General features: G+C 45.8%; 1 protein-coding gene across 2 annotated transcripts in view; it reads left to right on the top strand.

The window, feature by feature from the left end:
* Window positions 1–5,879: 5,879 nt before the first annotated feature.
* Gpatch1 (G patch domain containing 1) overlaps window positions 5,880–24,614 on the top strand; it is a 48,817-nt gene continuing 30,082 nt past the window's right edge. The window contains 8 exon segments of one of the 2 annotated variants that reach the window (NM_001106246.1): window positions 5,880–5,981; window positions 15,016–15,150; window positions 16,265–16,350; window positions 17,247–17,407; window positions 18,307–18,404; window positions 19,433–19,491; window positions 21,706–21,948; window positions 23,325–23,472. In NM_001106246.1, coding sequence (NP_001099716.1) covers window positions 5,909–5,981; window positions 15,016–15,150; window positions 16,265–16,350; window positions 17,247–17,407; window positions 18,307–18,404; window positions 19,433–19,491; window positions 21,706–21,948; window positions 23,325–23,472 — 1,003 coding nt within the window. In that variant the 5' untranslated portion in view covers window positions 5,880–5,908. 2 annotated transcript variants of the gene reach the window in all.

Genomic DNA, 24,614 nt, shown 5'->3' with positions numbered 1-24,614 from the left:
GTCTTTAACTCTAGTTCCAAAGTCTTCTGGCTTCACAGACACAACACACACACACACACACACACACACACACACACACACAGTGCACACACACACATACAGGTAATTACAATAAACACCAAAAAATTTAAAAAATTAAAAAATAAATTTTAAAAAGCCAGTTAGCACAGTGGCATACACCGTTAATCCAACACTGGGGGTGAGGAGTGGTGAGGCAAGCGGATCTCTGGATACACAGTTCCAGGACAGCCAGGGCTACACAGAGAAACCTTGTCTTTGAAACCAAAACGGGACAAAACGAAAAGTTCGAAGTCAGTCATAGGAAGTTCCAGGCTAGCCTGTTCTACGTAAGACCCTGTCTCAAAACTAAACCAAACCAGCCACAAATGGTGTTCGGGAAGACAGAGGCACCTGTACTGGTTTATAAAAGATACAATGTAATGACGGATTGAACTCTTGAACTCATATGGCTTACTAGATATGTTTAGAAATAAACTAACGTGGGTTCGGTCCCCAGCTCCGAAAAAAAAGAACCAAAAAAAAAAAAAAAAAAAAGAAATAAACTAACGACACAGAAAATACAGTATGCTCATGTATAATTACCGCATGGAGGTGGGGCTGAAGCTGGAAAGAGGGCTCAAAAGTTAAGAGTGCTTATTGCTCTTCCAGACAGATACACACCTAAAAATGAATAAATAAATAAATCCTTTAAAAATGACACGGTACCACATTAACTTGTGTGTGTGTTTTTTTTTTAATGTTCTTCTGTATCAGTTTAAGAAAGAAATAGTTACTCATTTGATTGTGTGTGTTTAACATTTATTTACCCTTGTTTTATGAGTATCAGTGTTTGCCTGCATAAATGTAAGTGCATCATTGGGTGCCTGGTGCCTAGGGAAGCCAAAAGAAGCTATTGAATCCTCTGGAAGGAGAGACAGTTGTGGGTCACCATGTGGGTACTGAACTGAATCAGGTTTTCAGCAACAGCAGCAAGTATTCTTTTTTTTTCCGGAGCTGGGGACCAAACCCAGGGCCTTGCACTTGTTAGGCAAGCGCTCTACCACTGAGCTAAATCCCCAACCCCTAGCAAGTATTCTTTTTTTTTTTTTTTTTTTTTTTTTGGTTCTTTTGCGTTTTACTTTTATTTCAGGAAAGATAAAACCTGGAGTTGCATGCTCTCAGCACAGCAAGTGTTGGATGGCTAGTATATGCTCCCTTTCTGCACCCCAAGCCGAGAATATTGTCTTTTCAATAGGATTAAAGAAGGCTTCTCAGACAAAGTAACCTTTGCAGCACAGACATGAAGGGGACGGACAGGGAGTCGTGATACGGGGAGAACCCCTCCAACAGAAAACCACAAGTGTGCTCAAGGAATTGTCTCCATTGCGGAAAGGAGCAGGACATCCTGTGAGCAGAGCCTTTAGCACCAGTTCAAGCTGTCTTGTGTCTTTTAACCTTCCCTTTGAAAACCTGGGCTTAGCGATAGGAGCTTCTTCTCTGGGCCATTGTTCAGGCAACCCTTAACCTAGGCTCCAAAACAGCACAGGATGATTGTCTTGCCTGTGGCTACCCACTGTTTAATCTGAAACCCTGGGACAAATGGCCCAGGTGCCTATTTAACATGTCAAAGCAGATTTGGCTGGCAGGTTCTCCCAGCAACTTTCAGTTCCTATCTGCCTGCTTACTCAGGTTCTTCCCAAATAATACAGCCGTTTGGCTAGCCCTCCGTCTTTTACCTTTTACTCTTTCTTGGCTGCTACACCTGGTTTCCTCTCTCTCCCCTCTTCCTTCTCCTCCCCACTTCTCACCTGGATCAGGGTCATATCCACTCTGGACTCTCTCAGATGTCCCTCCCTCTGACTATGTTCTCCCTTTTTTTTTTTTTTTTTTTTTTTTTGGTTCTTTTTTTCAGAGCTGGGGACCGAACCCAGGGCCTTGCGCTTCCTAGGTAAGCGCTCTACCACTGAGCTAAATCCCCAGCCCCTATGTTCTCCCTTTTATCTACAATAAACTTTCTCCACCACCGTACCTAGAAGCAGTCATGTCCTTTCTTTCCTTTCTCCCCTCCCCCTCCTCCCCCTCCTCCCCTTCTCCCTCTCCCCCCCCACCTTCATTCACGAACTAGATAGTAAGACCCAATTGCAGACTGGTGTGGTGGTGTATACATTTAATTGCAGGCAGATCTTTGTGAATTCCAGGCCCACCTGGTCTGCATAACAAGTTATAGACTAGCTAGGGGTAGATAGTGAGACCTTGTCAACAGCCCATTTACCTATATGTCATGCTTAGGGTTTTATTGCTGTGAACAGACACCATGACCAAAGCAAAACTTATAAAGGACAACATTTAATTGAGGCTGGCTTACAGGTTCAGAGGTTTAGTCCGTTACCATCAAGGCAGGAGCACGGCAGAGTCCAGGCAGGCATGGTGCATTAGGAGCTGAGAGTTCTACATCTTCATCTGAAGGCTGCTAGTGGAAGACTGGCTTCCAGACAGCTAGGATGAGGGTCTTAAGCCCACACCCACAGTGACACACCCACTCCATCAAGGACAACTCCTATTGTACCACTCCCTGAGCCAAACATATACAAACCATTACACTATATGAAACAACACACACACACACACACACACACACACACACACACACAAATCACTTTCAAATAGTCAGTTGGTAGTGGTAGTGCATGTCTTTAATCCCAACGCTCAGGAGGCACAGGCAGGTGAATCTCTGTGAGTTCAAGGCCAGCCTGGTCTACAGAGTGAGTTCTAGGACAACCAGAGACACACAGAGAAACCCTTTCTCAAAGAGCCTTCCCCCCACCAGAAAGAGGAGGAGGAAGAAGAAGAGGAGGTAGAGGAGGAGGTGGAGGAGGAGGAAGAAGAAGAGGAAGAAGAAGCAGCAGCAAAATGAATCCTATTGCCATGGAACACACACACAGGAATTATACTGAATGTGAGCTGGAAGCCTCCTCTCTGCTGAAGTTGATAATGCTGGAAGGTGCTATACAGGAGAAAAGTTGATAATGCTGGAAGGTGCTGACAGAGAAAAGTTATTAGTGATCTTATCCAGACATGACCCTGTGCTCTATAATAGTGACCTACCAGGCAAAATATGCCCACTGCTGTCCTAGTGATGTGACAGTTTGGGGGCTAACTCTTTCTTTCTTTCTTATTTATTTATGTGTTTATTTATAAGATTTATTTACTTATAAGTACATTGTAGCTGTCTTCAGACACACCAGAAAAGGGCATCGGATCTCATTGCAGATGGTTGTGAGCCACCATGTGGTTGCTGGGATTTGAACTCAGGACCTCTGGAAGAGCAGTCAGTGCTCTTAACCACTGAGCCATCTTTCCAGCCCAACCAATCACTTTCTAATTAGATTTGAGATTCTCTTTATGAGATTAAATACATGTTTGTTATTATAAATCTGTTCAAATCTAGAAGGTCAAAGGCCCTCTTCAGTAATTTACTACTAATGATTTTTAAGTGGTCATCTAGTCTAATTGTCTTCCAAGTATTCATGCTTATAACCCAGGTCAACTTTGTTCTCCACTTTGGTCAAAGAGGCTTCTTTGTTTTGGGGGGTTTTGTTTGTTGGTTTTTTGAGACAGGGTCTTATTATGAAGTCTTGGTCGACCTGGAACTCACTATGAAAACCAGGCTGACCTTGAATTTACAGAGATCCACCTGCTACTGCTTCCCAACTACTGGGAATAAAGGTGTGTACCACGGTGCCCAGGTTCAGAGGAATTCTGTTTTGTAGTGGGCTCTGGTTAAGTCATTGACTCATTCGTATCTGGTCAAGGTGATGAAAATGACTGTTGAGTCCTCAACCTTAAACTGATGTTTAGATTGCTCCCCTCGGAGGCTCAACTGACACTTTGGAAGAGAGGGCAGAAAGATGGGAAAAGCCAGAGAAATGACAAGGAGTGTCATGAAATGCTGTCTACCGGCTAGGACAGGGTTATTTCAGTCACACACACACACACACACACACACACACACACACACACACACACACAGGAACACAGAGCAGATGTGGCTGGCTGCACAGCACACATACATGTGCATGCACCTAAAGGAGGAGAGGGAGTAATTCAGAAGGACATCAGCGGGTGTGTGTGTGTGTGTGTGTGTGTGTGTGTGTGTGTGTGTGTGTGTTGTGAAATATAATGTGGTGGCGATAAGGAGTTACCCAGGCCAAGGTGTCATCCTGAGAACTAGTATAAGGGAGTTTTATTGTGGGGGAAGAGAAGGGAGTAGGGACTTGGAGAAGGGGTAGAGGCAGACAGAGCCACGAGGACAGAGAACGCGGGGATAGAGGACAGAAAGAGAGGCTGGCCAGTAACACATGGAGGAGAGAGAAAGAGAGAGAGAGAGAGAGAGAGAGAGAGAGAGAGAGAGAGAGAGAGAGAGAGAGAGAGAGAGAGAGAGAAGGTGTGGGGTAGGATGCTGGCAGCAGTGCAGGGAGTAGTGGTGGCAGATGATGGTGCAAGCTATTGCTAGGTCACTGTTGGGAGGGACCTAGTGGAGTTGTCTGTAAGTCAACAAGGGGGATAAGAAAGGGAGAGGCTATGATCACCGTGCACTGTTAACAGTTATGAGCTTGTCAAAAATAAACGGGAGAAAGCAAGCCCGGGCTTCCAGGAGAGGTTTTTATATCAGCCCCAGACCTTATTAGCTGAATTTAATTTTTTTTTATCATATTTTGTTTGTTTGTTTATTTGCTTTTCAAGACAGAATTTCTCTATGTAACAGAGCCCTGGCAGTCCTGGACTCACTTAGGCAACTAGGCTGGCATCGAAATCACAGAAATCCCCTCCTTTACCTCCCGAGTGTTGAGATTAAAAGTGTGAGCCACCAAGCCAAGATGATTTTTTTTTTTTTTTTTTGGTCTTGGCCAAGCTTAGGAAGTGAGATAACGGCACCCTTTGGCATATGTCTGTGCCTTAGATTTGCTGAAGAACTGCTAGCATCCTTAGCCCACTTTGTCTGCTTTTCTTCCTCTCTCTTATTCTCTCCTCCTCTCTCCAGTTTTCTTTTCATATTATTCCCTGGCGCCATCATTCCTTTTTTTTTTTTTTTTTTTTTGTCTTGTCAGTGCTGGAATGGAACCTGGGTCTCCAGCGGTGGAAATCCAGGCCTTCAGACATGGTCAGCTTCAGCTCTACCACTGAACTGCCCCTCAGGCCCACGCGTCTTTCTTTCTTTTTCTTGTTTTCTCTTATCTTTTGTCCATTTGTTTGATTATTTATTAAAGTGTCTCATTGTGTAGTTTAGGCTGAAGTCCAGTTCTCTATCCATGTACAGTATCTTGTTTCTTGCCTTTGACCAATTTACTTAGCTTGCAGGGTTCTGATATTCTAGGGTCAGCGAAGCAGGGGCGAAGAAGCCAGTCGTGGGACAGTTACGCTGTATGAAATTACAGAGACCCTGCCCTGCAGCCAGATATTTGGGTAGTTTCCAGCATCTTATCGTGTCTTTCAGTACTCAGGCGTGTGACAGGGCCAGGATAGGGTGTTACAGAGACCAATTTTTTTGTTGTTGTTGTTTGTTTGTTTTTGTTTTTTTTTCGAGACAAGGTTTCTCTGTGTAGCTTTCGCTGTCCTAAAACTCTCTGTAGACCAAGCTGGCCTCGAACTCAGATTCTCCTGCCTCTGCCTTCTGACTGCTAGGATTAAAGACGTGCACTACTACCGCCCAGTCACAGATGCAAATCTTGTCTGTAGCTGGAGTCAGCTTTGCATAGGACTATGATCTGCAAGGAGGAGGTGACACTTCCCCCCCAAAGAATTCAACTTTACAGTGTTACAGTGTTTCAATTCGCAAAGGCGAAACTGTGAATGTGTTTGGCCTATAGAGGCTCCCGTAGCGAGGGGGCGGAGCCCGGAAGGGAGCAGGATGGCGGCGCTGGACAGTGACAGCGAGGAGGATCTGATCAGCTATGGAACGGGCCTGGAGCCTCTGGAAGAAGGTGAGGGTCCGATGGCCGGCGAAGTCTGCAAGGCGCAGGCTGGGAATCCAGCACGTGGGCGACAGCGACATCTCGGCTTGGGTCTGGACTCACTTGCTGTGGGCACAGGGAACGCTCTGGAAAGTCTTGTGCACCTCACTTTGGCGCCGCGTTCTTAGGGGCTGAGAAGGACGCGGAGGGGTGGGAGATGCAGGTGTGACTAGGCAACTTGGATATGATGGAGGGTGGTCAGTCAGTTTCTTGTCGCGAGGAAAGGTTTGCACGCGTACTTGAAAGTAAAAGAAACCAGACCTGGAAAGGCCTGGGAAGAAACCCTTGAGATAGAAAATCTCTAAAGTGGCAGACAGTTTAGCAGTCTGATAGCAGAGGGATAGTCAGGACAACTGTGAGTGGCACTTGCAATGGTAAGGAATTTGGAGAGTGTGTGTGTGTGTGTGTGTGTGTGTGTGTGTGTGTGTGTGTGTGTGTGTGTATGTGGTGTTGAGGATGGAACCAAGGGCCTCGTGCATAGCACTTTACAACTGAGCCACATACCCAGCCCCAAGAATTGGAATCTTTCCTTCTTCTGACAGGGTCTCATGTAACTTGTGCTGACATCAAAGCCACTATATAGTTGAGACTGGACTCGAACTCTTGAACCTCCTATTCTTGCCTAACATGTACTTGGTTTGCAACTGTGTGCCACACACCCAATAGGAGTTTGGCTCTTATACTAAGGTTAGGAAAAACCCTTGGTTCAATTTACACAAAGAGAAATGTATTTTCCCCTTTTTGGGGTGGGGGTGGCTGAAAAGGGAGGAGGGTCTTACTATCTCCACTTAGCTGAACTCACAGTATTCTAGCAGCCTCTGCCTCTGGTGTAAAGGTTGCAGTATGCATGTTCTAACATTATGTTTGCTTTAATTTTGAGGATAGTCTCCTTGGGGGTGGGTAGGAATGAAGTAGGGAAATTAGCTGGGAAGGTCTGGAGATTGTGGTTGTGTGGACCGGAGAGTTGGCAGTGACAGCTCTTGGGTAGCTTTTGCATGGAGTAGACTTGACAGGCATCGACTGGAATTGCCGGTGAAATACAGGGGTGAAGATAAGAGGAAGCCAGGTTCTCTGATGTTTCTGGTCTGTTTCACTTAATGACTAGATTTATCTACTGGGAGTCTATACCGCTGATGGTGGTGTTAACCCTGTGGGGAAGACGGATTCACAGTGGTTCCCTGTAGACTTTGTTGGTGGACCCTCCCCCCAACAACTGCTACCCCGTTTCCCATTTTGACCTCTGAGATATATTTTCACCGAGACTCTTACTTTTTTTTTTTTTTTTGTGGGAGTAAGTATAAAATAGGGTCTGTCTATATAGTCCAAGCTGGCCTTGTACTTGTTAAATATGTAGACCAGGCTGGCTTTAAACTCAGGACTATTTACCTTTCTTAGCCTTCCCAGTACTGGGAGTACAGCTTTGCACATCACATATCACATATGTCTTAGATAGTTCTTCTATGGCAGAGTCTCATGCAGCCCAAGCTAGCCTCAAACTTTTCTGCAGTGAAGACTGATTTTGAACTTCTGGTCCTCCTGTTTCCACCTCCCAAGGGCTGAGATGACAGGCCTGTGCTACATGTTCGGTTTGTGTGGTGCGGAGGATGAAACTCAGGCTTCTGTGCTTGTCAGGCAAGCATTCCACAATTGAGCTATATCCCCAGCCCAAGCAGTTCTAATCATTAGAAATGTTTGTCAGATCCTGGCTCTACCCGTCCCCTCTGCTGACCAAAGGGAGAAAAGGGCTAGTCTCCATGCAAGTTCTTGTAGGTTTTAACTTTGCCCTTGTGTTTCCTCAGAGATGTTCATGTTAGTGCACTTTTATAAGTGATAATTTTTCTCTATCCCAGCTAGTTCCCAAATAAATGAGACAGAGACGATAAGATTTATTTGGTCAAGTTTTACAGCATAATAGCTGAGTAGTTATTAATCTACTCTATTTCTTTAAGCTAATCTGGCTACATCCCAGCCAAAATCCACGTGATGCTTGCATTTTAGTATTGGTCTGGGTCTCTCAGCTCTGGGTGTGTTCCCATAGTGTCTCCTTGACCCATTTCTCACAGAGAATCACCTCTTTTTTCTCTGCCCATCCCTTGACTGGTATCTCAAGACCAGTCCTATTCTCTGTGCTACTCAGCCATTGGTAGATCAGCTTTTATTGACAAATCAGAGAATAAATGGCAGTAATGTTTACACAACATTGAGGCAGGAGATACTTAGAATAAGCACTACAATGCCACGTCCAGATTACAAGCAGATATGGAGACAGAAATCAGCAGAGGAGTAGTAAAGCATAATCTTTGCATGTATACAATAACGTGTGCATAACCGATTTACACCCATTACCCTGGGTTTAAAGTCTCCTCAGCCCTAATTGTAGAGTTCTTCTCCAAGTAGACTGTCGGGTAGAACATGACCATCATGGCTATGTTCCTAATTCTAGCCTGTTTGTTCAATACAACTAAGATCACATTAGTTTTCTTGACAAGAACAACACCCTGTGAATGTAAGGAATCAGTTGATAAAGATCTTTGACTGGAGGAGTTTCCGGTTTAGTAGAGAACCAAAGCACAAGATTTGCAAGTACTAAAATATGTGATGTTATTGGATAGTATCCTTCACAAACTATTGAAGAGGCCACAGGGAAGCCACAGGGTGCTGTGAAGACTGGTTAGACAGTAGCTGTGGAAGAGGTCAAGGGTCAGGCATGCACAACATCCATGTTGAACGTCCGTTTGTATCCTTTCCGTGTTTCTGGTCCTATCGTTGTTTCCTTGAGAAGAGATTTGCTGTTAAGCCATCAACTGTTTGACCTGGGTTTTTCTAATTCTCCCTAGTTTTTTTTTTTTTTTTTTTTTTTTTTTTCGGAGCTGGGGACTGAACCCAGGGCCTTGCGCTTCCTAGGCAAGGGCTCTACCACTGAGCTAAATCCCCAAACCCTCTCCCTAGTTTTAAATCATATTATTATTACTGTGAGAGAGTATACATGTGCCCAGTCTGTGTGCAGGGGTCGGCGACAACTCTCAGTAGTCAGTTCTCTCTTGCTATGTACGTCCCAGAGATTAAACTGAGGTTGCCAGCTTGGGCAACAAATGCTTTTATCCACTGAGCCATCTTGCCAGACCCTCCAGTTCGTCCTGTTTTTAACAAAAGTTAGAAATGAAATAAATTGGTCTAACTGTGCTTTGGGGTGAAAGGAAGGGCATTGATTTGTAGAATTTTCTCCTTTTTTGATCCGGAGAGATTTATTATTTATACATGTCTGTCTATGTTTGGGAAGGACTGGTGAAAGAGGACATTAGATCTCCTGGGGCTTTATTTGTAGGCAGCTGTGAGCTGCCTGGTGTGGGTACTAGGATCTGAACTTAGGTCCTCTGGAAGAGCAGCAAGTGCTCTTAACTGGTGAGCCATCTCTCCAGCCTCTCTGGAAATACTCTGTAACTTCAATGTTAGAAGCGTTAGAACTTTCTCCTCTTCCTTTCCTCCTGTTCTCTCTCCTCTCTCCCTCCCTCCTGCCTTCCTGGTGCTGATCCCACTCTCTAACACTGAGCTATATTACAGCCCCTGGTCCACCGCTCTCCAAACACTTTGAAGTCTCTGGCTGCTTTTTACAGCACAACTAGACCAATAATCACTCTTACTCCTGCTTTGAAGTTGTGCTGTCAGGTTAGGTAAACACTGGTGGAGGACTGGCTCCTTTGACTTAATTAAACCTTAATTAAAGTTGCTGGCCCTGACAGCGGGATTATTGGTTAAGTATTAGCTGGGGAGTTTAGTGACAGTGATCAGAAAGGAAGAAGTCCACAGTACTTTCCTACTCTTCCTTAGACACCATCACCCCGTTATAGAATCCTTGATTCCAGCCCTCCTCTACAGATTCATTTTAGGGCTGTTTTATTTTTTCTCTTGGTGCTGTGACTACCACTCTTAAACCTATCTAGACATCCCTCAACACAGAGGATGTCACAGACCCTGTATCACCATTCCCATGGGCCTTGTTCTGTCAGTCCTTTCTTCTCGCTCCATCTCACACTTCTTCCCTCTCCTCTGGTGCAATTGGACCGTCTCAGTATACCTGACACTGTGGGTATTGTCTGTCTGTCTGTCTGTCTGTTTTTAATGGGAGGGGTGTGCTTTGGGTTAAGTCGGGGCTTTGTGCGTGCTAAGCACACATTATTCCATGTTAGGACTCCTCTCCTCCCAAGGCCCGCACTGCCCTCGTACACCTCCTGTGTGATGGCAGTTAATGGTTCTGCTGAAATTGTGTCTCTACCTGCAGCTAACAAAACCCTGCTCGTTCAGGTTCCTTTATGCAGACACATGCATACAGGCCTTCCCTACTGGGATCTGTGTTTAGCTTTTTCTGCCAGTGTCTAGAACCCAGCTTCTTCCAGAGGCAGGGCTTTGGTGAACTTCCAGCTGGGGAGTAAGGACATCTGAGGAACAGTGTGGGTGGTAGTTCTGGCTTAGAGATAGAGTCGAGATCTGGCTCAGCTCCGTGCTTATTAACTGTGGGCCTCAGGGAGCTACTTAATAAGTACCCTTATCCAGGTACGATAAACAAGTAACTGATCAGCCCCTGATATGGGGAGAGTTAGTTGTTGTCCGTGGCCATGATTACAGTAGGTTCTGGCTAAAGTACCACTTCCTCTCTGGAGTTTACTGTCAACCTGGTTAGAGATGGCACCGTCTCCTTAGGAGTTCTGTGGGGCCTGGCTGGCCACACCAGTGGCTCTCATGACCGGCTGCCACCAGTCCCACTTAGTTGTCTGCAGATATTATCTTCCCTTCTATGTCTAGAAGGCTGCAAGAATAGCACCCTCCCTTACCTTATCCCAGGGCCTCACCTAGCCCAGCTGCAGGGCATGGGCAAGGTAGGAAAGGGAGCAAGCCCGCCACATATGCTGCTAAACATTCCACAGTACGCAGGACATCTCCTCACCACAAAGAACGACACAGAACAGTCAGCAGCGCTGAGATAGCAAAATCTGACCAAGTCAGGAATCATGCCAGATGCATACAAAGTAATGGAGTGTGTGTACCAAGTTTCTAAGAAATGGGAAGTCAGGGTTATAACTCACTAGGCAGAGTGCTTTTCTGGCATGCTTGAAGCCTTAAGTTATCCCCAGAACCACATAAAGCCATGTCTGTCATTTCAGTATCCAAGAGGTAGAGTTGGAAGGTTCTGAAGTTCACGGTCATCCTTGGCTTCATAGTGAGTTTGAGGCTTTGGGTTCATCCTGGCCACACTGGACCCTGGTTTTGTTTTTTGTTGTTGTTTTTCTTCTTAAAGAAAACAAAACAACAGTGAAAATCCTGCAGGATGAGAGCCTGGTCGTAGCCAGTTCTCTAAAGTAAAAATGGCACCATAGCTAGTGTTAACTGAGTCTCGCTATAGCAAGGCTTTGTGCATGGTTTGTTTATTGATGACGAGAATGGAGTCCAGGGCGTCTTGTGTGCTATACTAGGTAAAGGCTCCATCTCTGATCTGTTACTCAGTGATACTTAATTTTTGCTGCTACCACAAGATGTGTTCTATCATTATGCTAATTTTACAGTTTTAGAAGCCAAGCCCTGGTTTCCTTACCCCTCCAGGAGAGGGTGCACTCTTTTTTCTTTTTTTTCGGAGCTGGGGACCGAAGCCAAGCCCTGGAAAGACTAAGTCCTTTGCCCAAGACCACAAAATGAACAGGTTGTGCCACAGGAGGATTTGAACTCAGATTACCCGGCCTCTTAGTATAGCTCTTTATTTGATAGTGAAATGGGGGTTGGGGGGGATAGAAGGAGTAGCTTTTGAGATAGGATCTCTTGTTAGCTCGGGCTGACTCAAACTCACAGCAATCCTCCTGCCTCAGTCTTCCAAGTGCTGGGATTACAGGCATGCATCACTATACCTGACCTGCCTACCTACCTACCCACCTACCTTTGTTTGTTTGTTTGTTTGTTTGTTTCTTTTTTGTTTCTTTCTTTGTTTCTTTGTTTCTTTCTTTCTTTCTTTCTTTCTTTCTTTCTTTCTTTCTTTCTTTCTTTCTTTCTTTCCTTCTTTCTCATGACAGGGTTTCTCTGTGTAGCCCTGGCTGTCTTAGAACTTACTCTGTAGATCAGGCTGGCCTCAAATTCAGAGATCCACCTGCCCCTCTCTCTTGAGTGTGGGGATTACACGTATGTGCATACCACTGTCCAGCTATGCCTGGCTTTTTAATTAATTAATTTTGTTTAAAAAATAAGAACTGGTTTAATTAATAAAGTCATGGGTATACTTGGCCTTCAGGGAATACCTCACTTGTGACACACAATGCTAACAGCAAGAATAGCAATGCTGGCTAGGCTCTTAAAAGCACTTCTTGTAGAGCGCTTGCCTAGCAAGCGCAAGGCCCTGGGTTCAGTCCCCAGCTCTGGAAAAACCAAAACCAAAACCAAAAACAAAAAAGCACTTCCTGTGTGTCCCTCCTGCTGTGTACTTCACAAGTGTTGTCTGATTTGCACACAACCTTGAAATAGCTGCTGGTCTGGTTGTCTCTGACTGGGGTCTCTAGCGCAGTCCTCTGTTTTACCTTCTGGTTGCATGGATTACTGGCATGCTTTCACATTTAGAGTTGGGGAAGCACAAGTTGGGGCTCTGCTGACTGAGGTCCTGCACTAGTAAAGGTGGAGTTAGTGTTGGAGAGTGCAGCATTGTGACTGACCCCATGCCCTTAACTGACCAAAAACCTGCTTCCTGTTGCGTACATTTGTGGATAGCAAGTATGCGCCTGAGCCTGGATCCCTTCCACATTTTAACTAAGTGCAGAGCTTGGGGGTGGGCTGGGCTGGGCGTGGGGACGTCCTCTTGGAGATGGGAGGAGGAGGATGAAGAGCTATGGGAGGGTGGGCCAGGAGGGGGATAATGACTGGACTGTAAAAAAGTTAAAAGTAATTAGAATAAAACACACATTATTTTTAAAAAGATAAATAAATGCAGAGCTTTCGAGTTGCAGGCAGCAGTTTGTGTCATAACACCTGAAACTTGAAGCCTAAGGAACATTTATTTGCCTCAGGCTAATTGTGCAGTGGCCTTTGCTTGTAAGGTGTGACAGCCCATTCTTTTTCAGACAGGGCTGAAAAGGAAGACAGGAGAGGGATCAGTAGTAAAGGTACCTGCTGCTAACATGAGTTTGATTCCTGGGACCCATATGGTAGGAAGAGAAAATTGACTTTTAAAAGTTCTCTGCTCAGCATGGTGGCACACACCTTCGATCCCAGCACTTGGGAGGCAGAGGCAGGCGGATTTCTGAATTCTAGGCTAGTCTGGTCTACACATATACATACAGGCCTTGAACTCATGATTGACAGTGTGTGCCGTCACGCCTGTCTTAGTTAGGGTCTTATTGCTGTGAGCAGACACCGTGATCAATGCAAGTTTTATAAAGGACAACATTTAATTGGGGCTGGTTTACAGGTTCAGAGGTTCAGTCCGTTACCATCAAGGCAGGAGCACGGCAGAGTCCAGGCAGGCATGGTGCAGGGGGAGCTGAGTTCTATATCTTCACCTGAAGGAAGCCAGGAACAGACTGAGCATCCCCAGGCAGCTAGGAGGAGTGTCTCCAAGCCCAACCCCACAATGACACACTTCCTCCAACAAGGCCACACCTTCTAATAGTGCCACTCCTGGGCCAAGCATATGCCAATCATCGCAATGCCCATCCCCAGTATAAGTTTTTAAAAGTATTTTTGTCTGTGTGTACTTGACTGGAGACTGGAGGTCAGGGTTGGCTGTCTTCTCTGCTGTTCTCCATTTCCCTCGATTCATCTCTGCCTCCCTCAGCGCCGGGGGTGTCGATGTCTACATTGGCTTTCCCGAAGGCACTATGATCTGCACAGCAAATACTCCCCACTGAGCCACCTCTCCAGCCCTAGTTTGTTTTTTTGTAATGAAATCGAGTTGGAAAAGCAGAACGTTTTTATCTTGGATGTGTGCATGTGTATTATGTGTGCACATGTTTACTGTGTGAGTGAGCACTCATGTTCCATGTCATGAGTGTGATGGACAGGATGACCTCTGGTGAGTCAGGGTTTCTTAGGCTGGGGCTCCTGAGCACACCGGGCTGTCTGACTTGTGGACTTCCAGGGGTTCTCCTGTGTCTCCCTCCCATCTTGTAGTAGGAATGCTGGGATTGCACACATGAGCAACTGCATCAGGCCTTATGTAGGTGCATTAATTACTCCTCTGTTGATGTGATAAAATATTATGACAGAAAACAATGTATAGAAAAAAGCCATAAACTCTGGTTTATGGTTCTAGAGGGAGAGTCCACAATGGCGGGGAGGTGTGGAAGTAGACAGTCAAAGCATGGAACTGGGACATCACATATCGAGAGCAAACACAAGCAGGGCAAGTGAGCTAGAAGTGGGGTGAGATGATAAACTGTCAAGGACTGCCCCAGGGGTGTACATCTGCCAGCAACACACACACACACACACACACACACACACACACACACACACACACACACACACACACACAACGAGACAGGGTTTCTCTGTGTAATAATCCTGATTGTCCTGGAACTCACATTGTAGACCAGGCTGGCCTCTAACTCACTGAGATCCACCTGCCTCTGTCTCTCTAGTGCTGGGATTCAAGGCTACAGTTCTTAAAGGTTCCACAACCTCCCCAAGTAGTGCTACCAACCAGGGACTAGGTATTCAACTACACGAGCCTGTGGGGCTCATTTCTCATTCAAACCACAGTTGAGTTTTCGGACTCTGAACTAGGGGTGGCTCTCATGTATGTGGAAGCGCTCTGTCCACTGAGCTCATCCTCCAGCTTGGACATTCTTGCTGCAACATATTTCTTAGTAGAATCTTCCAAAATGTATTGTTTTGTAAACTAAGCTAATAACGTCTAGAAACAGCAAGTTCAATTAAATGGACATCTTATAAGTGAATAAGAATGCATTATGTTTAAGAAATGACATTTCTCTAAATTCTTTCTAATTCATCATACCCTTCACTCTTTGGCCAGGTGAAAGACCAAAGAAACCTATTCCTCTTCAAGACCAGACTGTCAGAGACGAGAAAGGAAGGTACAAGCGCTTTCATGGAGCCTTTAGTGGTGGTTTCTCCGCTGGTTACTTCAATACCGTCGGCTCAAAGGAAGGTAGGACCCTGCAGGAGCCAGAGGACTGTTGATCATGTGTATGACAGAGCTCAAGTCCCCCTCCTGGGTTTCATCTGTGTCAGTGAGTCTCACCATGTAGCTCAGGCCAGCCTGGAAACCTAGGCTCTCCCACCTCAGACTCCCGAGTTCTGGGGTGACAGGCATGAGTCTCCATGTCCAGATCCCTCCTGACTTTAAATAGAGCACAGAGATATTCTTTGAACAACTGGGTTGCTCCAGAGTCGACATACACACGATGTTGGGTGCAGCCTGACAGGGAAGAACCTTTCTCCTACTTTGTGGAAAATGGAGAGATTCCAGCCAGGTGTTAAAGCCAGATAGTGACTTCCCTCATTTTGTTTTGCCCTGAGCACCCTCAGGCAGATGCCCAGTTAATCACTGGCTGTACCTCTGACCCAGTGACTAAGAAGGTCAAGTGTCACAGGTGTTTTGCAGATTTGCAGATGAGGCAACTGGGGGTCATAGAAGTTGTAGATTCAGGATAGCATCAGAACTGCCCAGGAATTATTCGACACAGAACTGTACACATCAGCTACTACTTGATCATGACCTGGAGAAAAATAAATTTAAATGTTGCGGGGTTGGCGATTTATCAGTGGTGGTAGAGTGCTTGCCTAGCAAGTGCAAGGCCATGGGTTCGGTCCCCAGCTCCGAAAAATAGAAAAGAAAAAAAAAATTAAATGTTGCACTATAATGTATAATAAATTCTGTAATTAAAGTAACATGTGTTGTTTTCTCTTTCTTTTCTTTATTTTTATTTTCTTTTTTGAGACAGTGTCTCACTGTATAATCTAGAACTTGCGATGTAGACCAGGCTGTAGCACCATCTGTTCTTCCTCCTGAGTGCTGGGATTACAGACATGCACCACCCAATTAACTGAATACTTTCTTACTTAGGAGCTGAGGATAGAGCCCAGGACCTTACTGCAGGCTAAAGCAGACATTCTACCACTGAGCTATACCTAGTCTGGTCTACCGAGTGAGTTCCAGGCTGGCCAGGCCTTTGTAACAAAACTCCATCTTAACAAACACAAACAAACAACAAATGAAATACTGTCTAGGATCATATGATTCTAAATCCTTTTCCTTCCAGGATGGACACCCTCTACCTTTGTGTCTTCAAGACAGAACAGAGCGGACAAATCTGCTCTTGGACCTGAGGATTTTATGGATGAAGAGGTGGGTCAGGCAGTGACAGGGTCCTTGCTTGTGCTGCCTTTTCCCTCCCCAGAAAGCCTGTGTAAGCCTTCCTTCCTGTCCGAGGCCTCACCTCTTAGATGTTATGCTCATGCCCTATGTGCCTGTCAGTGGCTTCTCCATCAGTCAGATGTCTGTGCAGGGGACCCTGGGACAGTTTCTGAAGTCAGGGATGTCATGTAAACACCAATGTACTCGGACATCTCTAGTTGTCTCTAACTCAGTGTCCATGGTGCTGAGCCTGTGGCTTTTCACAGGAACCCTGAAGCAACCCGTGGTTTTAGGAACTGTAAACTATCTAAAATTAAACTCCCATTACTTTGAAACAACCTGGGCATGGACTCACCCATGGACACAGTCAAGTGCAGTCCAACAAGCTGTAAGCTACCAGGAGGAGTTAAGGAGCCCCTGGGTCTTGCCATGTAGCTGAGGCTGGCTTTCAACTTGTGACCCTCCTGCTCCAGCCTTCCCTAGTGCTGGGATCACAGGCAGCTTGCCACCACATCTGACTTCTCTCTCTTTCTCTTTAAATTTTATTTAGTGTATTGAGATGCTATGTTGCATGTGAGTATGCACACAAGAAGGGACTGCAGTTACAGACAGTTGTGAGCTGCTATACAGATGCTGGGAATTGAACCTAGGATCTCTGGAAGATTAGTCAGTGATCTTAACCGCTGAGCCATATTTCCAAACCCCAGACTTCTCTCTTTTTCTTTGCATATTTACAGGAAACTGATCTCTGTTTAAAACTTTGTTGTGTGTATGTGTACAAAGGCATTTGTGTTAGTACAGAGCATTTGTGTATGTGTGTGTTAGTATCAGTGCATTTGTTGTGTGTGTATAAATGAACTAATTCTGTTTAATTTTCTTCTTTGAAGGATCTTAGTGAATTCGGGATAGCGCCTAAAGCAATTGTTACCACAGATGATTTTGCTTCCAAAACCAAAGACAGAATACGGGAGAAGGCCAGGCAGCTGGCAGCTGCTGCAGCCCCTATTCCTGGAGCCACGCTGCTTGATGATCTCATCACGCCAGCAAAGTGAGTGGGGGAGGGGTTGTTCCAGGTTCCCAGCAGGGGCGCTTCGTACACGTGTGGTTATCTTTCTCAGGGATAGCTAAGCTGTAGGCACAAGGTGCTCTCTGACCAGAAGAGTGAGAGAAGGGGTTTCACCCACAGTGTCTCCCTTTATCCCTGCAATGAAAGGCTGTTAGGAACTGGGGTGGCTTCCCTTCCTCATAGGCCTTGTGGCTTCTATCCTGCCTACACCCTCTCCATTCCCTCCCTCCCTGTCTTCCTCCACACCTTCCCTCTGCTTTTCTTTCTCTTCACCCTCAGCTTGAGGACAATCAATCTTACTAGTTTAAAAGATATATTATTCCCTTCCATAGGCAAGGTAGAACTCTCAGTAGTTGCCTAGAGAATGAGAAAGAGGAGACAATAGAGACAAAAAGCCAAGCTCCTAAAGCTGGTTTGGGGAGCAGACACAGGGTGGGCAGGGGAGCCATCCAGGAAGAATAAGGAAGACCAAAATGTTGAAGTGCTAGGGAAACGTGCTTAGAGAAGAGATAGAAAAAAAGGAGTTATGCCTTTCTGATTAAGTGGGCAGACTTCCGAAGCTGCATGGCTGTTACCTGACTTTCAATTTCTGTATACTTTGTCTTCTGTTTCTGGGTGTGGTGTGGCCTGATTAGAATTTTCTGGTGTCCCTGGGCTGCAGGTTTCCTTGACAAGGACTTCCCAGAGACTCTACAGGCCCATCTCAAAGGCCAAAGAGGCAGATGTGTGTCTCCCCTAGTTCAGATGTACCCCCAAGCCCACAGGCTGGGCCATTGTGCTGTAGCCGCAGGATGAGCACAGACAAGGCAAGCGGAGGAACTAGAGCAGGAGTTGTTTACCAACATTGCAGTTCACCGTCAGTGTTTCCATATCCTGTCTAGATTGTCTGTTGGCTTTGAATTGCTAAGAAAAATGGGTTGGAAGGAAGGACAAGGAGTTGGCCCTCGGGTGAAGAGAAAGGCACGCCGACAGAAAGCGGGTAAGCCAGCTTGAGGCCCCTTCTTCAGCGCACATCCTGGTTTGTTTAGTTTTGTCTTGTAAGACAGGGTGACAATCTGCAGTTCAGGCTGCCTGGAGTTCTCTGTGTAACTCAGGCTGGCCTCAAACTCATGATTCTCCTGCCTCAACCTCCTGAGTGCTGGGGCTATAGCTGTGAGCCATGACCCTTAACTACAGCATAGTTTCTGGTTTTTTGTTTGTTTTTTTAAAGGATTTCTTTATTACTAGCTAGGTATGGCAGCACATACCTTTAATCCCAGCACTTAAGGAGCTGTGCACACCACATATGTGCAGGAGCCCTGGGAGGCAGAAGAGAGTGTCGAGGCCCTGGAGCTGGAATTAAAAGATAGTTGTGAGCTACCATGTGGCTGCTGGGAATGGAGCCCAGGTCCTCTGCACGAGTAACAGGTGCTTTGAGTCACTGAGCCACTGACCGCTCCAGGCCCACAGCATATTTTGGAAAGCTGCATATTCCTAAAAATAAACCGCTGAGTCAGGTAGCATGCACATAGTGTAAGGTTTTCGGTGTATGCACAGTAACTTCTGGAAGGATTGTACAGTTCACATTCTTACCTGGAGTGTAGATGTTTGCTTTACAACCACACCTTAACTGAATCACAGTCACAGTCAACATTACTGTTTCCTCCTCTTCCTCCTATTTATTTATTTATTGATTGATTGATGCTAAAGATTGAACCTACAGCTTTACACATCCCAGGCAAGGACCATATCAGTGGTCCACACTCACAGCTTAAAATTATTATTTTTCTGCTCTTTCCATACCCTCTGTGTCACCAGACTGTGAGTGAACCCTTTGAAGGCAGGAGGAATGTCCTTTGGGTCCCTGCAGTACATTATTGGAACACAGGTGGATTGGGCCTGTCATCCACCCAGGACCCTAAGGGTACAGCACTTTATGAGTGCAGTCATGTGCTTCTGATGAGTGTCAGGGGCTCGGGCTTTGTTTTCCTTTGCTCCTGACTAACGCCTTTGGGATCTCTTTTGTAGATCCTGGTGTTAAGATCTATGGCTGTGCTTTGCCACCTGGAGGCTCTGAAGGGTCTGAGGTATGTTACAGTAGAACAGGCTACTTCATGATGGCGAAATTGTAGGGTCACAAACTGGGAATGAAGCTCAGTGGTTGAGCCTAGCATATGCAAAGTCTTGGGTCTGATCCCTATTGCTGAGAGAAAATAAAAAAACTGCTGGACTTGCTGGTGCACAGCAATAGGTAGACTGAGGCAGAAGGAAAGGTCTCTAGGTCTAGACTAGCCTGAGCTACATAGTGAGACTCTGCCTCAGAAAACAGTGGGATAGCTCAGTGGGGAAAGGAGCTTGCTGCCAAACCTGACCACCTGTGTGTGATCCCCTCAACCCCTGACCCAGATATAAGGAGAGAACCAACTCCCACAAGTTGTCCTTTGACCTTTACATACACTGGATGGCATGCATGCCTTTGTGCCCACATAATTTCTCTCTCTCTCTCTCTCTCTCTCTCTCTCTCTCTCACACACACACACACACACACACACACACACACACACACACACACACACAAATAAATAAATAAATGTAATAAAAATTACAATGCAACAACAAGGAAAATCCTAAGCAGTACCCAAGCAAACAGATAACTAAATCAATCAAGGTCATGAGCAATCTTAGGAATTTCTTAGGGTCCCCTATCTTGGAATAACCAACCATGCCCTAAAGCTGTTATTACTATGTCAACTGATACATTCAACAGCTTGCTAGGACCGTAGTTGTCCCAACTACATTCTTATTTATTGATTAATTGAGACAAGGTCTCACTATGCATCCCTGGCTGGTCTGGAACTCACTGTGTAGACCAGGCTGGCCTTGCATTCAGAGAGATCCTCCTGCCTCTGCCTCCCAAATGCTAGGATTAAAGTTGTGCACTACCTGGGATTTGGGGTGCTGGTGAAATGACTCAGTGGTTAAGAGCACTGTCTGCTCTTCCAGAGGTCCTGAGTTCAGTTACTAGCATCTTCATGATGGCTCACAACCATCTATACTGAGATCTTACGGCATGCAGATGTACATGCAGATAAAACACTCATACACATAAAATAAATAGATAAAAATCTAAACATGGAAAAGAAAAACTTGTGTGCTATGATGCCCTGCCTGTTCTTACTTTTTTTTTTTTTTTTTTTTTTTTTTTTTGTGGTGAGGTTTAAAACTAGGGCATTACATGCTAAGCATGTGCTGAACTTTTGAGACACACACATACTCTTGCCCTTGTCTCATAGTCTTTCTTTTTCCTCTTTTTTTGTTTGTTTTGTTTGTTGTTTTTTAAAAAAGATTTATTTATTTATATAAGTACACTGTAGCTGTCTTCAGACACAGCAGAAGAGGGCATCAGATCTCTTTACAGATGGTTGTGAGCCACCATGTGGTTGCTGGGATTTGAACTCAGGACCTCTGGAAGAGCAGTCAGTGCTCTTAACCGCTGAGCCATCTCTCCAGTCCCTTTTGTTTTTTTGGGGGCAGGTTTTTCTTTTTCTTTCTTTCTTTTTTTTTTTTTTAATGTGTGTGTAACAGTCCTGGCTGTCCTGGAGCTAGCTTTATAGATTTGGCTGGTCTCTAACTCACAGAAACCTGCCTTCCCCTGCCTCCCAAGTGCTGGAATTAGTCATGTACCACCACCACCCAGCTAGACTCTTTTTTTGAAAAAGGTCTGTGTCTGCTGGTTAGTCTCTCTGTGTGTGCAGGTGCCTACCGAGGGCAGAAGAGGATGCCAGATCCCCTAGAACTAGAGTTAAAGGCAGGTGTGAGCTGCCATGTGGGTGCTGGGAACCCTGGTCCTCTGCAAAAGCAGAGAATGCTCTTAATGGCTGAACCATCTCTCAGCCTCTGCTTATAGCAGTGGTTGTTAACCTGCAGTCATGACCTGTTTGGGGGTCGAATGTCAGATATTTATATTTCAGTTCACAGCAGTCGAGTTCTGAAGTAGTTTTAATTAATATTAATAGTAAGTAGTAAATAGTATTTAACAATGAAATAATCTTGTAGTTGGGGTCACCACGACATGAGGAACTGTATTAAGAAGGTTGAGAAGCACTGGTTTCTCGTCTCACCGTCTCACCATGACGTCACTTTTGTTAGTATCACTTTTTCCCAGGGATGGGGTCTGGCCATTCACAGCATCAGCAGTAGAAGCCTGGCAACCGTTTTGTTTGGAATTAATCACTGAACTCTAAGAAGACTTGGCACCTGATAGTGACTCACCTTAACTCCTCCTCAAACATTTGAAACAGGATGAAGATGATGACTACTTGCCTGACAATGTGACTTTTGCTCCTAAAGACGTCATGCCTGTGGATTTTACACCTAAAGATAATGTACATGGGTTGGCTTACAAGGGCCTGGACCCCCACCAAGCATTGTTTGGAATGCCAGGAGAACACCTGAATCTTTTTGGTGGAGCATCTGAGGGGACCAGTCATCTTCTTGGAGATGTTGGGCTGAGTAAAGGAAGAAAACTGGGCATTTCTGGCCAGGTAAAAGTTTCTGTGTTGTAAAAGCAGAAACACTGATAAATAAGTATACTTCCCATGGTAGGTTAGTCCATCGTAGGTACTTTGTTTGCTCAGTGAGGACTTTGAAGTCCTATCTTGCCTCCCCATGAGCCCCCTCTTTCTCTCTTTCTCTCCCCCTCTTACTATCTCTCTGTCTTTGTCTATCTCTGTTTCTTTCTCTCTCATTTTGGGGGGCTTGACTAGTATATGCAAGGCCCTGTGTTTCAGCCCCAGCACTGAAAGAGAGACAGAGGCAGAGAGAGAGAGAGAGAGAGAGAGAGAGAGAGACAGACAGACAGACAGACAGACAGACAGACAGAGACAGATAGACTTAGGGCCTTGCCTACAGTAGGCAGGTACTTTTCCACAGTGCCATATGCTCAGTCCCAGATTCTGTTTCTCTGAGGGTCCTTTGGGGGCACCTGTGATGTTTGCCACCCTAATTCTAACAATGGTGCCCAAGAGCCTGTGTGTCCTTGGTGGAAACCCATGTTCCCCGCTGGAGGTCTGTTTTCCCATCCTGGTGGGGCCAAGAAGAAAAGCACCTTTCCAATACTTTGATTTAATGTAATTGTAACTGGGAGCCCGAAAGATGGCCCAGCGGCTAAAGCCGCTTCGTTCTTGCCACCGCACACTGCCTGTAGGACGGCTTGTCAGGCTCTTGGGAGTCAGGAGCACCTGCGCTGTCCGGACTTGGAGGTTTTGTCCTTTTGGAGCGCTCTATTGTCCACCTTCTCAAATGGACTCACAGGTTCTTAAAAAGAAAGTGGGCAGCGTGGTGCTGCTTTCCTTTAGTTCCTGTACCTGGGAGGCAGAGACACATGGACCTCTGTGAATTCCAGGCCAGCCTGGACTACATGAGAACAAGTTCCAGGACAGTCAGGGTGACATAGTGAGATTTTATCTCAAAAAAAAAAAAAAAAAAGTTGATTACTTTGTTTTGTTCTTTCTTTGCATGCCCTTCCTCTTCTTCCACAAGAAGTCAACTTACTGCAGGCTGTTTCCCAAAGGTCAGACCTTGGCCCTGCTGACCAGAGACCAACAGATGTGTCTGCCTTCTCTTTTCAGAGTCCCATTCCTATCTGTTCAGTGCTGTGTGGGTGCTCACATCTTTGCCCATGTTTGTGCTGGCGTCCCCTGCTGGGGCCGGAGGACGATGCCTATGCTACAGTGTGGCATTCGCCTCTGTCACTGATGTTCAATAGACCTGAGACTCTTCTAACTTAGGATTCCCATTAGCTTCTCTCTCAGTGATCTGCAGGTGTACGTGCATCTGCTGGGTCTGTAATACAGCTTACCCTGCAGTGCAGACAGACCCTCCAGCCTGGGAGCCCTGTTTGAAACCTTGTGTGTTGCAGGCTTTTGGTGTAGGTGCCCTGGAAGAGGAAGATGACGACATCTATGCCACGGAAACTTTATCCAAGTATGACACTGTGCTGAAGGACGAGGAGCCTGGAGATGGCCTCTATGGCTGGACAGCTCCCAAGCAATACAAAAATCACAAAGGTACTTCTTGGCAGCCCAGACGGTAGGACTGGTTGTCAGGCTCTTGGGAAGAAGGGGGTGCAGGCTCTGGTACCGGAGTGCCAGACTCAGTAGAGTAGGGGGTTATCAATGATACAGGATGTGGGGACTGAGAGATGGTTTAGTGGTTAGGGGCACTGGATGCTCTTGCAAGGACCTGGGTTTGGTTCCCAGCACCCACATGGTGACTCACAGCCATCTGTACCTCCAGTTCCAGGGCATTTCATGCTCCCTTCTGGCCTTTATAGGTACACATACATACAGTTAGGCAAAACACCTATAAACATCAAACAGAAAGAGATAACCCAAAAATATGCGGGGGGGGTGGGGTGGGGAAACAACGGAAGCCGATATAGTGGCTTGTTCTTATAATTCTATCACTTGGAAAGCTGAGGCAGGAGGATTCCTGTGAGTTGGAGGCCTGCTTTGCAGTGTGTAGGACATAAGAAAGAAATGGGGTTTAGGCCACAGCTAAAGCCGTCAGTGACGATGGGATGTACTTGGGAGCTGGAGAGGCGACTGTGTGGCCTGGTGCCATGTTGTGGTCAGACAGCAGTGAGGACTCAAAGTTCAGGGAAATGGAAGATTCAGCCAATTTAAACAGCAGGGCAGAAGATTAGGTTTGGGTACAGGTGACAGTGCCAACAATCTGTAACACAATAGAGCTCAGCTAACCTGCCCCCGCTCCCCCGCCCCCCCCAACTCCTGAGGCCTCAACAGGCTGTTGTCTGTAATCAGACATGGTTGCTCACCTAACCTTTTTGTTTTTTGTAGTTAAGTTTTGACTATAGAGGCCAAGCTGGTCTCAAAGTAGTGCTCTGTCTGCCTCTACCTCCCAGGTGCTGGAATTACAGATGTGATTATTATAAATATTGGCGTCTCTCAATATAACTTAAATCTCCAGACAGAGTCTGTGGTGATTCAGATCCCTTGGTTAAACTGCCATTCCAGTCTTGATTTCTAGAAATGGTGCAGGGGAGTAGACAAGGTGGAGAATCAGGAGTGTCTAATACAGTCAGCCAGCACAGTGCCCTAGATCCTATCACAGTACCCCCCAGTGCCCAAACAATACACAGCTTCACATTTGTAAATTAGAAATGTTATTGTATATGTTACATGCTAAT

Source organism: Rattus norvegicus, chromosome 1 (assembly GCF_021556685.1).
Source record: "Rattus norvegicus strain SHRSP/BbbUtx chromosome 1, alternate assembly SHRSP_T2T, whole genome shotgun sequence".
NCBI classification, from domain to species: domain Eukaryota; kingdom Metazoa; phylum Chordata; class Mammalia; order Rodentia; family Muridae; genus Rattus; species Rattus norvegicus.
Note: the sequence above shows the minus strand (reverse complement) of the source record. Positions and strands in the feature narration are given on the sequence as shown.